This window comes from Neodiprion pinetum, chromosome 5 (genome assembly GCF_021155775.2).
Source record: "Neodiprion pinetum isolate iyNeoPine1 chromosome 5, iyNeoPine1.2, whole genome shotgun sequence".
Taxonomy (NCBI): Eukaryota; Metazoa; Arthropoda; class Insecta; order Hymenoptera; family Diprionidae; genus Neodiprion; species Neodiprion pinetum.
Window position 1 is genome coordinate 9,934,398 of NC_060236.1, and position 16,514 is coordinate 9,950,911.

General features: G+C 38.4%; 1 protein-coding gene across 1 annotated transcript in view; it reads left to right on the forward strand.

Annotated features, from left to right (window-relative positions):
• The window catches only part of LOC124220514 (protein bric-a-brac 2), a 111,978-nt gene extending 97,651 nt beyond the window's left edge, over positions 1 to 14,327 (forward strand). Inside the window, exon 9 of the mRNA XM_046629534.2 lies at positions 11,364 to 14,327. Coding sequence (XP_046485490.2) covers positions 11,364 to 11,415 — 52 coding nt within the window. The 3' untranslated portion in view covers positions 11,416 to 14,327. The remainder of the gene's footprint in view (positions 1 to 11,363) is intronic.
• The last annotated feature ends 2,187 nt before the right edge of the window (positions 14,328 to 16,514 follow it).

Below are 16,514 nucleotides of genomic sequence, written 5' to 3' on the forward strand. Positions count from 1 at the left end.
CTTGTCTGCAATGCAGGCGTGCCAACGTACGCAAAATTGGTACGTTTGAATTTTCAAAGAGCGTAAGCATTAAGTTCCGACCGTTCTTTGAAGAATCAACTTCCCGACCCAACAACAAATGCTTCCCCAAACCTTTCCGAGTCACTACCTCAATTATTGGAGATTCTAACCTCGAAAATTCGTATCAACCACATCGCCGCCAGATACAGTTTGACAGCTGAAACTCGGGATGGCCAGCCTGCACGAACAGCCGATAAAACTCGCGCATGCGCGGTTGATTTTCAAGTATCACGAGATTGTCCCGTTATATTTCGATCACATATTTATATTCATGTATAAATAAAATCGGTGAGGTCATGGTGACATTTTTGTCATTCCCGACGTGGAATGACTCATGGATAAGATGTAACAACGACCGGATAATGCGGCGTTGCATCAGAAGTGTCAACGCTTCATCGCGTCGTCCGTTCGTCGGACTTGTAACAAATTTCGTTCAGCCCCAACATTGCGTCCCCTAATTAGTTGAGTCGAGGTTAATGGCGTGACTTCCGAGTTTCCCGTTGCAGATTATTTGTTGCCGGCTGGATCACGCGGTTCTCCTAAGTTTTAGCTCATGGAAAAGCGACCCTTGAAAGCAAGGGTAAATTGTTTATCCAACGAAAAGGGATTTGGGCTAGGTAACAGGCTCGCGATCCATCATTGGTTTGGCAAGAAAAGAGGCTTTTCCTTTTTCGATAATTCGAATTCTGTGGCAGGTTTTCTTTTTTTGCACCTCGTTCATTTTTAAATTTACTTTACGCCTTCGGCCAGCTTTTTACGGTCAGAATTTTATCTCGCCGCAATTTTTCCGTGTTTATGTTGTATTTTTGTATAGAAAAATCTGATTTTCTCGAATGTAAAAACTGTTTTGTAGCAGATCCTCAGAAACTGCCGACAAACGTTTTTTCTGTTGACATTTCGAGTCTCGTACATGTACGAGATTTCGCATTTATGCGAAAAACCAAAACGCATATTGTTTGTATTGTTATTATTATTATTATTTTTCTACCATGTCGACATTTTGGAATATTTCTTGAGATTTCTGGAATTGATCTGTGGAAACAGGTTCATAATTATATCGGTATGCATATCCCAGGGATCTCAAATTTTCTTCACATATTCCATATCGCTGTGATATTTACACCGATTAAATTATGATCCCAGTTTCATCCCACTGTGAAAGTTTCAGAATATACTCCAACGTCTCTAGTTTTCAGCTGAAAATAAAAAAATTGAAACAATTTATTAATTTCATTCTCTGCAGATATATAGAATTGAAAACCTGGATAAAATAAGTTTTTTATGTTCGTTTGTTTGTTTGTTTTTTTTTTTTTTCCGTTCCTGCGAATCTACCTAAAAATATGTTCACGAACGGCAAAATCAGAATATTCTGCACAGAAAACGTATCGAGTAGCTGTTTTTTACTCACTTTTCACAGGAAGTGGTAAGAATTTCAAGACAAAGATTCGATGCAAAAATGTGAGAAAATTGATCAACGTGTTTCTCAAAAACATTCAGGCCCGGAGGCCTAAAAATTTCAGTATTCTGATATCTTAGTTTGCACTATAACATATCGAAATTTGAACACTTAAAAATTGATTGTAAGTTTTTAGATTAGCCCATATTCAGATTTACTTTAGCGAATTTGAAAAAGGTGGACGGTCGTATTATAGAACGGAAGAAATTGCGTTCGGCGCCTTACTCTGGTATAATTTTTGAACGTAATAATGGAAATGGATGGGTGAAAAAAAAGAATTACCGGTTGAAGCAGATAACTTGAAATATATTCCGAGGTCTCGATGAGACACTCGACGTAGCTGAGACGGGCTTAACAACCCTACACAACTTCTCCTAATTTAGGTTGAGTGGTGGCTCCCATTTGCACGAATACCGCTCGTATCCCGATTAGAGAAGTAGAATCAAATTCTGGCGGTTAGTATGGACTCGAAGTCAAGTAATTTGGGAAACTTCAGACTCTACTTGTTCTCATTGAATAGAATCTGATTGACTTTGGACAATCTCACCAAATGACACATCAACTTTAAGGATTTACATACATACAGATACATTCTCAACTAAAACTCAGTCTCGTCGTCGATATTGAATACTTTATGATAAGATAAAAATTGGGAACAAAATTCACCACAATAAAGACGATAAGAGAATTAAATTTGAATAATAATAATGCCCAAAAGTGATCAATAAATTGTTCAAACGAAACATTGTTCAACAAATTCTTATCGAATGTTTTTTTTTTTTACTTTGTCGTGTGAAATGAATTCGTTGATTTTTCTGTGTACACATGAATTCTTAAAGAATATTCTAATTATTTTGAAATTTTCGTTTTAGATTTTGAAAAATGGAGAAAAAATCGTGAATCTTAGATACGATTTCGTAGAAACGTTGTACATTGCAATTAAGAAGTTTCCGGGGCATTGAACGAACAGTTTCGTAAATACAGCCTTTATAAAATTTCGAAAACGGAAATTTGAAAATAGTGAGAAAATTCTTTAAAAATTGATGTGTATTCCGAAAAATCAACGAACTCATTTCACATGACAAAAAAAAAAACATTCCCTAAAAATTTGTTAAACAATGTTTTGTTTAAATAATTCATTGATAACTTTTGCGCATTATTATTATTCCAATTTAATCTTCGTATCGTATTTATTGTGCTTGATTTGTTTCCGATTCTTATCGCATCGTAAAGTATTCAACATTGTCGACGAGACTCACTTTTGATTGAGAATTTAAAGCAGTTACTTCCTTAACACCGACTCCAAAGGAGAGTATCGGGCCTGAGGATCACAGATTCTGCCGAATAACTTATTGGAATGTTTTTTCGGTCCAAAATATGGAGCTTCTGCTGTGTGGTTTCATCCATTGGGCCTTCATTCGTTCAATTTAAAATTCATCAGGTTATCGAAAATTAGCAGATTATACTCGACTGTTGCTCTGAAATAATGATACATACGCTTACACGTGAATCTGTGAGAACCTGTCGTCAAAAACGTCAAGAGATGGATGATGAAAATTAACATTTCAGACAAAAATAAGCAACCGGTTTTTTTTTTTTTTTGATAAGGCATTCCACTTAATGGATGAAACTACGTACTACTAAAGAAATACTCTCCTTGTCAGTGTAGCTATTCAGTTCGTCTTGAGAGGGGTACGCGATGTTTTTTTCACGATTCCATCGACTTCATTAGATGTAATTGCGAGCCGAAATTGGCGATGTATGGTTCGTATAAGATGCGAGAGGCCTGCTTTAACAAATCATTAACGTAAATAAACTTAATTTGTTTTTCTCAGCCAGAAGCGATTGGCTTATCCCGCATACAATTAACCTCGATACTTGGAAAAACGGTATGTAGGACGACATTTTTTTCTTTTTTAGCTTCTTCGTAAATTAACTCGCAGACGTCAACCCTAAGTCCTACATCACGGATGTTATTATTTCCGCGTATTTGGTACCGCTGGACGTGGATGATAAAAAAAAATTACTCAAGAATCAGAGAATTTTCTAGTGGTTATATTTTGACCGTTTTCGTATGCGGATAAGTTCAGGTTCTGGACTGGCCCGATAAATTTAAATTGATTTGCAGGAGACCGTGTTGTCACCTCACAGCCACTAGCGTGAATAAGTTATTTCCAAAAATGAGTTGAAGAGCAAAGAGACTTGATTGATCAAAAAAAAATAATTCAAAATTCAAGATGGCGGATCCAATATGGTGGACAAAAATTCCAAATTCGATCGAATCCGGATAAAAAACTCTGTCCAGATGTTTTTGGGGTTGTCGATTACGAATGTGATATCAGATTTTGAAAATTCAGTATCGTAAGTCCAATCAGTGACCGCGAAAAACTCTGCACAGAGTTTTTCGACTGTATTCGATCAAATAAAAAATTTGCATCCACCAAATTGAATCCACAATCTTGAATTTTTAAAATCTGATTGCAGATTCGTAACCAACGACCTCGAAAACTCTTGCATTGAGTTTTTTGACCGCATCTGATCGAATTTGAAATTTTCCTCCACCATATTCGACCCGCCATCTTGAATTTTTGAAATTTTATTTCAGATTTGTAGGTAGTGACCCCGAAAAACCACTGCATAGAGTTTTTTGACCGAATTTGATCAAATTTGAAATTTTCTTCCGCCATATTTCATCCGCCATCTTGAACTTTTGAAATCTGGTTTCAGATTCGTAATAAGCCACCCTAAAAGCCACAGAAAACAATCTTGTTACAAAAGTTGACTCCGTCCAATAATATGTGACTCAAAATGTTAACATGTTGGATAATACAGGATATTTTTTCCCTCTGATCTAAGTTCGATAAAAATATTTGGCAAAAAGTGATAAATAAAGTACTGCAGATTCTCGGTTCATCGGTACGGGATCGATTCTCGTTATTCGCTTCTCTTCCCTTGATTCTGATTCTCCTTCTGCTTCATCTGCCGCGAACACGTGCCAATAACGATGTTAATCATTACCCAACACCCGACTAACATCCTCTCACTTGATTAAACCAGCACCTTCTAATTAATGATATCAACGCATCTAATCTGTTCTTTACGCGTCGTAGCTTCTGTATTCTCTTTTGTTTGACATATAATACGCGGATTGCACGTTCGTACAACGTATAACCTTTTATTTCGTGTGAGATTTTATCTGGTTCGCGTTACAGCCTTTGATCAGTAATTTAAGCTAGTGTGCAACACTCCTGTTTTACCGACAGGTTAGAAAAATCGAATTTCACGCTTAACTCCAAATTTTAGAAAGTTATAGGCTTTACGTTCCAGCTTATATCGCCATCAAGAGAAGTTGAAAAAGTTGACGGACACTGTGTAAATTTTAATACGGTGTGTGTTCACTAATAATTTTTTGGTGTGTATATTTTCATCAATTTGCCAACCTACTCATTATCAACCGCGTATCTTTACCCAAAGTTTAAAGCGATTTTGTCGCTCAGGTAAACAGAAAAAAATGTGAACCATGTTACGTTGAATTTGTCGGTAAAACAGGAGAATTCGACATCCTCCGTACCAAGAGAGCATTCGCTAATATACAATACCTATACCCGGGATATGAATTTCGTTTACAGAATGGTGACTCGCAGTCACGTCCCGCTGTCCTTACAATCCCGTGAGAATGAATTTGAAAAACGATTAGATGGATATAAATATGAATAAATGGAAAAAACGTAGTTCCTGCATTATTATGCGTGGCCGCGTACCTCGCGATACACCTTGGATCAATAATGTCACCAGGTGGTGAGTTTTCAATACTGCCTACAGTGGTACCTACGGGAGGCATGCCATCGCCATTATTCACGTGACACACGTGACTTAACGACGGAGCTAACGGACGCCATCCATTTGGTATCAGAAACCGAACAAATAACGATGCGAACAAGCCCCGTGGTTGTGTTTCGAGTGTCGAACGAACGGCAGTCGGACGCTTTTATACGCGTATCGCCGTTATCTGTTGAAAAGATATTTGAAGAGATATGGGAAAACATTTCATGTACCGAAGCTGCATTCATGCTTTTGCAGGAGCGTATAACATCGAGTCCATCGTTAGAAGTTTAAAAGAAGAGGATACGAGGAAGGGGAACGAATAGAAAATCGAACTGCGTTTCAGATCCATCGTATTCCCAGTGACATCTTCGTTGTTATTATTATTATTATTATGCATTGTTGTTATTACTGTTGTTGTTACGTTAAAGTTTTTCCTAGCACTGAGATCTGGGCGAACGATAAAGATGAATAGCTTCATCTTCTGCCGTTTGTGTTCGTCTCGATTCCGCCCAAGAATTTCTGTATTGGTCACGGAATCGATATGCTTTTATAGATGGAGCGAACCTGGCATCGGAAATGCCGAAGGTTGATATCTTTTATCGAAAAATTATAGAAGTGTCGACGCTTTATCTCTATGAATAATTGACATTCGAAATCATCGACTCATTGGCCGAAACGAACGCTTACCCTGCAGATTTTATCTCGAGGATGAAAGAAATTGTATAATGTCGCCAGCGGGTAAAGGGAAATCTTTTATGATGCCTAAGTTTTTCTACTTGAAGCTCCCCCGCTGCAAGATCGTCTATTTCTGTCTTTGAAGATGTTTCGTCGGGTATTCATGTTTAAATACTGAACATTCCAGTTTGCGAATTTCGATGAAAATCCACCCTGAATGTATTTTGATTGAATACCTGTCTCCTCTCGTATATTCCAGGTTCAAATATTGGATGATCATGTTTTTCCCGATTATACAAATTAGGAGAAGCTGGTACTAAATTATTTTCAGACCTCTTCAATTCTTTTCGAACTTGGTTTATGAAAAACCAGGAGTCCCAGCTGAGTTGTCACTTCTTGAACGTTCTGATTCATACTGTTGGAAATTCTCTGTTGGTTTATCGTTTTCTGTACAACTGACTTGTGATTAAATGAGAAATGCTATTACTGTTATGAATTGTGTTTGAATTTGAGAATTTTTTTTTTTTCTTTCTTTTCTACATTTGGCATCTCAGTCAGACATCTTCTCTAACCTTTCCGATCATTCATTGCGTATAACTTCCACATAGTAACTTTCCCAGAATTTTATATAGTAACCTTATAGTCACTTTCTTGTCCTTATATTTCCATCCATTATTCTGAATTATTACACCTTTCCTGCATTCACACTATTTGAACCTGACTCAATTCAATACCAAAATTCAACCAAGTAATTTCTACTTTACAACTCAACAAGACCAATTCCTAACTCCAAATCCTGATTTCAACTATATTATACTTCAAAATTCACTTCATTCAACTAGACAACCTCTACACCGCTTAGTATTCGACTGAACCATTTATGCACTCGAATATAAATCTTCCTTATTTCGTCTTACTCCTTCCGCCATTCCCTTAATTGAGACTAGCGACGAGATTGAACCCAAAGGTGCTCGGAATAGGATCTTCGGACGGTATAAAGGTAGGTTCGGTAACCGCCCGTCGATACCATATCTCTATTCTATAAGATATTTGAAGAGTCACAAAAGACAAATAGTATATTGTGTAACAAGGAGGCAAACTCGATCTTTTCGGGCCGAGCGTAATTTTCCAATATAAGTCGTAGGTGAGCCGACAACGAATATTGCAAGTACGTGAGGCGAAAATACCGTTGTCTCCTTGCTGGACACGATTCTTTATATAACAAGCGTATGTTACGCGTTTTTTCTCGAAGCACGGAATTGAGGTTAGGGTCGCGTAATGTCAGATTTTTTTGTGACTGCGCATGCGCGTGGTACAAAAAAGACCACTTTTCACTCCTAGGATTTAAAAATGGTCTTTTCTGTACTCCGCGCATGCGCATTCACAGACTCACTAGACCGTCATTGAAACAGGTATTTTGTATGCGGAAAACACGCATGGAAAAACGCATAAAACGTGCTCACGTTATACAAAAATTACTATCGAATATTGATTTATTTGCTTTTGTTTTGAAACAACTGTGGTGCAATAGCTTTTATGACACCGCGGAAGTGAACTGTTTGTGACTGATTTTTGAAAGCCGTCTAAATTGAGATTGTAGCCTTAATTGAAAAACGATGTTTTCCAAACATTGCACATTCTCAACTTTTGTAAATAAAAGAGAAGAAATCATAAAGACCAAATTCAACCCGTGGATCTGTATTGAGTGGAGTCTTCCGTTTTAAATGAGCTAAAACATCCTCGTGTTGCTGACAAGAGTGAATTTAAAAAAAAAACATTCACAACACTATTCTCAAAATACCAAAGGCTCTTACAAATCTGAAAATTGTTGTACGTTTCTGTCTGATGATGATTCGCTAGTTCAGTTGGCTAATTATAATAGTGGCAATATATATTTTTCAATTAGATTAGTCAGTGCCGTTATCTCGATTTATCATCCAAGACGTAAGCATTCTCGATTTGATAGCTCCGTGACAGGATTACATCACGTTTACACCGCGAACATCTACGGACTGGTACGTAAGGGGAATAGAAATTGACGCTTCAGTCTTAGATCAACATTCACCGCAATTCATGACACGTTGCGACATTCAAATCCGTGTTGGCAAAGATGTTTCAAATCAAAGATGATACCAGAAGGATGAGGTGCTGTAGGCCTGACAACACTTCATTTACCCGGTAATGGAATAGTTGATGTATGTACCTATACACGTATCGACTATCATACGATTTCAGGCATGGCTTCAAGCTGTGATTGACTGCTACCGACGTTTCAGACAAGCATTGGTTATGCGACATAACAGTATTAAACGTAAATATGGAAATCTCGTTTGTCGCCGGAAATCACCCGTCGTTACTTACTAACGTACTGGAGGATGTGGCTCCAATCCTATAGGTGTCACGGACATGTCACGTAAACTCAACCTTGTAATATGATCTGCAAAGTATTTAGGCAATAAAAAGTCATGAGATACAAATCATGGAAGTAATTTTTGTCAGAATGCAAATTTGTAAAAACATTTTCAATTGTATATATCGCCTAGTGCGTCATAAACAATTATGAGCTAACAGTGGTTGCGATCTAACGTGTGATCTGGAAGCTGATCACTAGCGACTAGCTCGAGTGTAATTAGCAGGCAGTGTTTCATTAAGAAAATATGATCGTACCTTCAACAGCCGTAATGGCGATTTCATTTCCCGTTGTAATGGCCTTTGTGCATCCGATTGCGGTAGGTAGATCAACATCGGTATTGCACACGCGATATGGCTGAATCATTAATTGCTCCCTCACGAAGGATAATTTACCAATATTGGTCTAGTGGTCAACACAGGCGTTTCCAATGAACTCGATTTGGCCAACCAGAAGTTTGATTTCTCTCCGTAATTAGTCGAGCATTGTTCCAAACTTCTGCCCTGTGCAAACATCCATGATACTAAGTGTATCTAGACGGTTATAGCTCTCCGATTGACGCAAGGTGTTACTAGTTTATTACCCAAGTTTTATCCTTCAAGCGGATAGATCGAGTAGCTGTACCATAACTTGATGGAGATAGATCGCTGAGTACCTGGCTATTTCATTGATCAGCAAGAGTCTTACTCTCTCGAACGAAAGGAATACTGCGGGAAAATGAAGGTCCATCCATTATTCGTGATGAAATTTGACAGTCCTACATGGTGGTAGTAGTATCCATTCAAGCGTCAGCGGAGAACTTGTGAATTTACGGGTGATCATAGGAACGATGACTGTTTATCCCATACCATTCACGTGCAAATTCGTGTTCGATGAAAGAGCTATCGGGCATGATACAATATTCGAGCGCTGTTTCAGTTTCAGCATGCAAAGCTACCAGAATTCATTACGTGCGTATGGGGCTAAGCGAATGTTAATTATTCGACTGTTCTGCCCAATGAGTAAATTTCGCGTTATGAGTTTACGCAGGCTTCTCGGGGAACCGCGTTTTGTATGCTTCACCAGAGTTTCCATTCGTCGAATACCTTCCAGCCATCGAGCAATCGAGTATAACGAAACGATAACTCTCAAATCGTCCGAAAATTCTTCTGGCAAGTATACGATCTTCGCACGGTAATGTCTGTCACCAGCTATTCACGCACGTATGCGACAAAACCGGATTTCGCTAACCTGCCGCTTCGTTATCATCCCCAGTAGACTCGATCCCACATGGAGGGACGTGACGGAAACCAACCAAATCAATTGTCTTCGTACAACTCGCCGGTCCTGCGGTGTAAGCCGTTATCTGAGAACAAACCAACTTTGGAAACAGTTAAGCCGAAGTTCATCCTCTTCGTTCCCCGTGAAATCATTCTACTGACAATTAAAATCCGCCAGTACTTCATTCATGAATCACTTTGGTAGTTCTTGAGCTGAGGATTATTCACCATCGAGTCGACGAAATTTATTCTCCGAACTTGGTTCCAGTATTTTTCATTCACCACCGCCAATGAGAGGATGAAATCGCTCGAAAGCGTGTCACGATCGTATGAACTGCTTCGACCGATATAACGCGAACAGTGGATGCATAAAAAGATGGATCGGTCATTATTACCGGGAGTGATACGTATTTCTCTATCAGTAATCTCGCCAGCATGCCAGCAAGGCTTATTGTTCGCAATAATAATTTACAACGCGTAATATTTTATGTAAATTGGAGTAAGTACAGGGTTCGTTTATCATCGCTGCATCGCCGTGTTGTACAGTTGAGCTTTGCAATCAAATTAATGCCTCTTTCTCCGTATTATTTCTGCGTCGCACCCTTGTTCCTATTCATATACGAACGGCCAGGTACGCGCCACGGCGGGACAAAAAGCTTGATGCAAAGCATTCATCATTCGCCGCTCCGTTGATGTGGATAAAAGTATTAAAGAAAATTCACAGCTAACGACCCAGCTCGTTTCTATTTCCATGAGTAATCTCTGCTAATAAACGAACTGATGTTATGTTCGCCCTACAACCATTATTCACTGCGCTGCACAACATACGTGGCTTACCTGAGTCACAAAAACTACACATTGAAATTGTTTTATCCACGATTTATGTTTTGGTTCATTATTGATGATTGAATTCAAACAACAGTCATTGCAGTCAATATATGTACTCGGAAAAATCATTGAAATTTAACCACTTCATCATCAAGTAAATCGTAATACTCTATATTCATTCTTTTACATTCTTTCTCCTATTTTTATTCGAAATACCACGGTAATTGAAGCCTAAGCTACTTACGAACTTGATAAGTTTTTCACAATGCCTCTCTTGGCGCTGGTTTCCTAACATTTACTCATCGTAATTGAGCTTCATTCGCGTACTTACTAGGGGCTTTAATTGCCCAGATTTTTCAACTAGTGCTTTGAACCGGCACAACGTCGCCGATTGCCGGTAGTGAAGGGTTCATTAGGATTCTCTGTGAGGTACATCTCAATGGCCCGTGTTCCGGAAATAACTATACAGTTTGACAGAACGAAAAGGACAGTGATAACCATTACCACTTAACCGCCACATCATCAACTTCGCCTTAATTTCGAGCTAGTGCCAATTAGCGGAATTTGCGGAATTACTTATTGCCAGTCTGAAGTAGCTCGATCCAGTATCGGTCGGGTGAAAATATCAAAAAAGAAAAAGGTCCACTTAACGATGTTGCTTAAATTGGAAATGCACCGGACCGTGAAGTTCAAGGTCAGCCAAACCTGGATCGATCCCAATGATCTTCGCGTTTCCCTCGAAACCATAACTGTCTATTTAACCCCTCGTTTCATCGTCCCTCCAGATCAAACTGTAATTGCGATTATGGATACTTGGAATTAAACCCCTCCGTTCGTTTGTTTGTTTCAGTGAGAGGCAGGACACGGAGACGTCGCCGATGGGTGAGTCGGAAGAGAAGTGAGCCGGGGCACCGGGTGTGCGCAGGGTGGTACCTCGGTTGCCCTTCCTGGTCCGTCGCGTCCTCCCGCACCCCGAGCCTCACCCTCGTCCCCCTTCACGGACCCACTCCCCCTCCCTCTCCCCGTCATCCTCCCCATCCCCATCCCCGTCCCCCACCCCGCCATCATCCCTGGGGGGTCTCATTCGGCTACACGCGATCTACCGCGCCCTGGAAGCCACCCTCCATGCAGCCGCTGTACGCGCCTATTTTTAATAATTAGACACTTCTTATTAGGATGCAAACTATCCGAAAGGGCCTGATCAGAGAAAGGCCCCCGTTAAACATTTGTTCTCTGCCGATTCTCGCCGTAAGCAGATTTGATCTCGCGCGCTTCAGTGCTGACACTTCCTTCTCCGATCTCTCTCCCTGATTTTCCTGCATTACCGACTGTAGGTACAAATCGAACGCTTCCAACCTTTGCCACGTGCGGACCCGTTTTAGCTTGTTCTGACCCAAGAGTATTCGGTTCACGAATTACCCTCGGCGAGCATCTGAATATTTTATCGTCCAATTTCTTCCGTTGACAATGATGTTAACTCGACATTCAACTTGTCACCGAAAGGAAGGATCCGGAATCGTTCAGGGTTGAGTTAAAATGCACCGAGAGGAACGCGCTGAGCCTACTGAAAATTCATGTAGCATTGAATCCTAATTTCTTCCTCCAGGATGATCATTCCCGCTATTGATATAAAAATTGTACGAAAACGAGGCAGGAATTCCTACAGGGAATTCAGACGAGGACTTGCGGGATTTTTTAAGAAATTCTTAGAGAGTAAAAAATCAGCTTTATTAAGTTCAAAGTCACAAAGGCGGTTTTTTATCGAAGTCTTTTGCATACAGAAACATGAAGTACAGGAACTAAAAAACGCTCGATTTAATTAATTTTATCGACTATGCTGACAATTTTCGCTGGCTTAAAACTGTTAAAACTATTCTACGCATTGAATTCAAGCTGGTAAATTAAGTGAAAGAAAGGTAAAGTTTCGAAGTTGAAGAATTACACATTTCGAGACTTCTTTCGTCGGGACGATAGAATTTAAAAAAATTTATTCTTTAAACGAAACAAGAACCTTGTTAGCAATAGAATTTTACAATGAAATTAATTTAAAAACATTGCCTTGGCATGTGTGAATGCCAAAAATATAGAAAAAGGTGCTCTTCTAAACTGTAACGACATCTTTAGATACTGATTAGTTCAACGCTTTGCAGGTTATAACCTACTAGTAAAGATATTTTTTTTTTCTTGAGGATGCCAAAGAACATACGTTAGAAACAACGTAAGATTCCAAAATGTAAACATACATCTACATACATTCTTACATCGGGTGCTCAAGACACGAAACTTTCTACTCACACATACCAAGCACAAGAAAACAAATTGGATTGACTGGTGAAGAGAGAAATTAACGATAACAGACTCAGGGCGGCTAGGTGGACTAGTGGAGTAAGGCTCCGGTCGAGCATCTCTAGACGCCAGGTTCGATTCCTGGCTCCGTCGTTAATTTTTCGAAATCACCAGTTTTTCGAATTTATATCTCTCAACATTAGAAACAACTTCAAAAAATTGTTTAACGGTAGAAATTTTCGCATTGCGAACCTTGCTCGAGGTGATTGAAAACTCGTTGGGTCAGAACAGACGAATGCTTGGGATCGTCACTTAGCATTGCGGCCTCTGGCGGCAAAAAACCAAACTGACACAACATGGGGAAAGCAAATATACCGGTGTGACATCTGATGGCAAAATCCATATCATACTCTATCTGGGCCGTATCTAACTGTAGAGGACCTCTTGCGTCGTATTTTTTGCAGTACATCGATTCAATGTGAAAAAACTAAAACTCCACAAATTGCACCAAGTTCTTCGTACTATTTTGTTCGTATAATTGGTCTAAAACCGTCTACTGACAGCCCAGTTTTAATCGCCATATTGCTTAGCCTCGCCCTAAAATTTATTTCCGATACTGTAACTCAACTACAGATACGGAAGTGACGTTAGTTCAAAGAGAATGCATGTCGTTCTCTGGAGTGCGCGAGATCAAACGAATCCCGGGTCGGTATTGTAGGGAACTGTGCTCACGCCAGACCGCGGGATGCGAGAATACGGGAAATTTGATATTTGCAACATGTCACGGAGCGTGCATCGCGTGGGGGGGGGGGGGGGGGGGGGGGGGGGGTGAAAATTATGTAAGTAGAAACGGGCAGGAGGCGGGAGTTTAGGAAAACGGAATGTATAGACACGTAGGTAATAATAAAAGGTAAGTTACGTAATGTTGCATAGAACGAAGAAAGAAACGAAAAATGATAGGTAATATGAACATAAAAAGAGAACTCCGGCCTACTCCGGAGAAGGCTTTTTCCTCTCGGCCCTGACCGCGTCAATGCGGCTGCAAATATAAACGAATAAATAAAAAAGTAAATAAATAAATAAATATATATAACATGTAAGTATATATATATATGAGAATGTGTTTTGTGCGATAGATAATTGGCAGGCGGGTCGAGAGTGATAAGCGTATATATATATATATATATATATATGATATAAATATATACATATATGTATGTATGTATATATATATATAGATTAGTAAGTACATAATTGGTGATATATAAACTGAGAAGGAGCGGCTACAAGGGTGATAAACCGTACTGCAGTAGTTTTTTGATTTTCTAATTGATTTTCTCTCCTTTTCTTATTTTATTTTATTTTCGTCCCTTGGATAAGATTCGAAACGCCGAGAGATGCTGCTGTAAACTACTCGTGCAGGTTTTAATGTTAATAACGTATACATTGGTTTGGCTGTGAGCTCTGACCACACGAAATTGACGATAGGGATAGCTTTGTAGGTATGTAAACAAGCAACGCGGGGATTGTCGGTGCGGGCGGGGGGGGGGGGGGAGGGGGTAAAACGGGGGAAGTGTTATTTGAAACGGAGATAGAAAGGGCGGGTTTGAATTCGTTCACCGCCCCTTCCGGGATACAAGGGTAGTTTTTCATAGATATGCCTAATATATTATTATATTATACGAAATATAGTATGAATTAATAAATAGATGAACTCTATATATATATTATATATCGATATTATATATATATATATATATACATATACATATTATTTGTTGGGAGAGCATATTATTACTACTACTACTACTACTACTACTACTACTACTACTACTACTACTACTGCTACTACTACTACTACTACTACTACTACAACTACTACTACTACTGCTATTATTATTATTATTATTATTATTATTATTATTATTATTATTATTATTATTATTATTATTATTATTATTATTATTATTATTATTATTAATGTGTATATTTAATATATATTGGTAGGATATTTATTTGTTGATTTTTTGGTGATATGATTTCATAAAGGCTTCAGGCCTGTAAACCTTTTACGATATTTACGCTATACATTATATTATAAATACATACATGCGATATATACGATATATAACATCGAATACATTCGTTAGGCGAGAAAGGATTATTAATAGTAGTTTAATAAATAAAAGGAGTTTGGCTACCGAGAGAATATAATGACGAATATATATGTATGTATGGAGACGTTTGTTTATTCGCGAAAAAAAGGGTAGGCGTGTAGGCAGAGCCGGAAGTGAGTATGACTGATGAAGGTCGTTTTAGTTTGTTCAAACCAACCGAGCTGTTTTGAAAAATGTCCAACTTTGTTTCGTCTGTATTATAGAGTTCGCAAACTGTTTCGCTACACTTGAAATAGCGAAGTAAATAAAATACATGTAACGAGATGAAAAAAAACGTGAAACTTCGACGACGATATATTACCAACATCTTTTTCCTTTGATAGGAGAAAAAAAAAAAAGACGACCATCACAGTTTTTTTAAAGCAATTAAAACACTAGTTGGTGAATCCTTGTACAGAATTATAAGGGCATGCCGAGTTCCTTGAATAAAATGATTTTCGTTCGAAATATTAGCTAATTGAAATTAGAGAATAATAGGGAATAACTCACAACGTATAGAGTGTCACTTTGCGATGCGTACAATATGCATATTACTTTGTATAAGTATGACAATCGGTCCTAATTCAGGCGCATGCTGCTCAAATCATTTCTCATACGCATCATGCGGACTAAAAAGAATTTCTACGCACGCCGGATAATTGACATGAAATTTTACTCGTAAAATATATCGCGTATACCTGTGGCAATATTTTTTGGGTGACTCGGTCTGCTTCATCGTAAAAGATTTAGCAAAAAGAAAAAAAAAGGAACAGAAAAAGTTGCTGGGCCAATAGAAGCTGTCGGATCAAAACTTCATTAAATTTTTTTTTTTTTTTTATTTATTTATTTACAAAATTGAATAGATTATCAGCTTCTTCATTGACGTATGTATAAAAATTAACGTCGATTCTCCGCGATCCCTGAAACTTTGACTATTCAAAAAACACACAAAGTCTTCGTTATAGTTCTACCAAGTTGCAGAGTGTAATTTGTTACACAAACAAAGTTACAGCGAATAGGTTTGCAAAACAAGGATCGCGCTTGATTTTAACCCAAAGAGAATTTTAATTTACTTTCAAAAGTAACTTCGCAGTAGTTTGAAATTGATTGTGAACTTGTCAAAAACGGCTTTGGATAATCTCTCGCTTCGCGAGTATTTACTTCTCGATTGTATTATAAATATTATCTCAGCGCTGATTTCTGAGCGATAAATATTTCTCAATGTTACCACAGATATATTATCGATCATTTCTGTTTATAATTACGGTACATCTCAGTTCAGCCACTTCGCAAAAATGAGAATTTAACCGCTTCCTTGAACACGTATAATAAGCAATTTGTGGTAAGAGAAAGAGAAGTTTACCGAAGCTTTAATGCCTGATTAAGAGAACTTGGAAAGTTTAAAAGCCGAGGTTGAACCTTGCGTACGTTGTACAAAACGTTGAAGAATAATTTCCGCGCATATTTATATTCGAATAATAAAAATCGTTCCATTGATGAGCGTCTAGCGCGAGTTATTGCAATAACTGTGAAAAAAAATTATTGATTGAAAAGTTCCT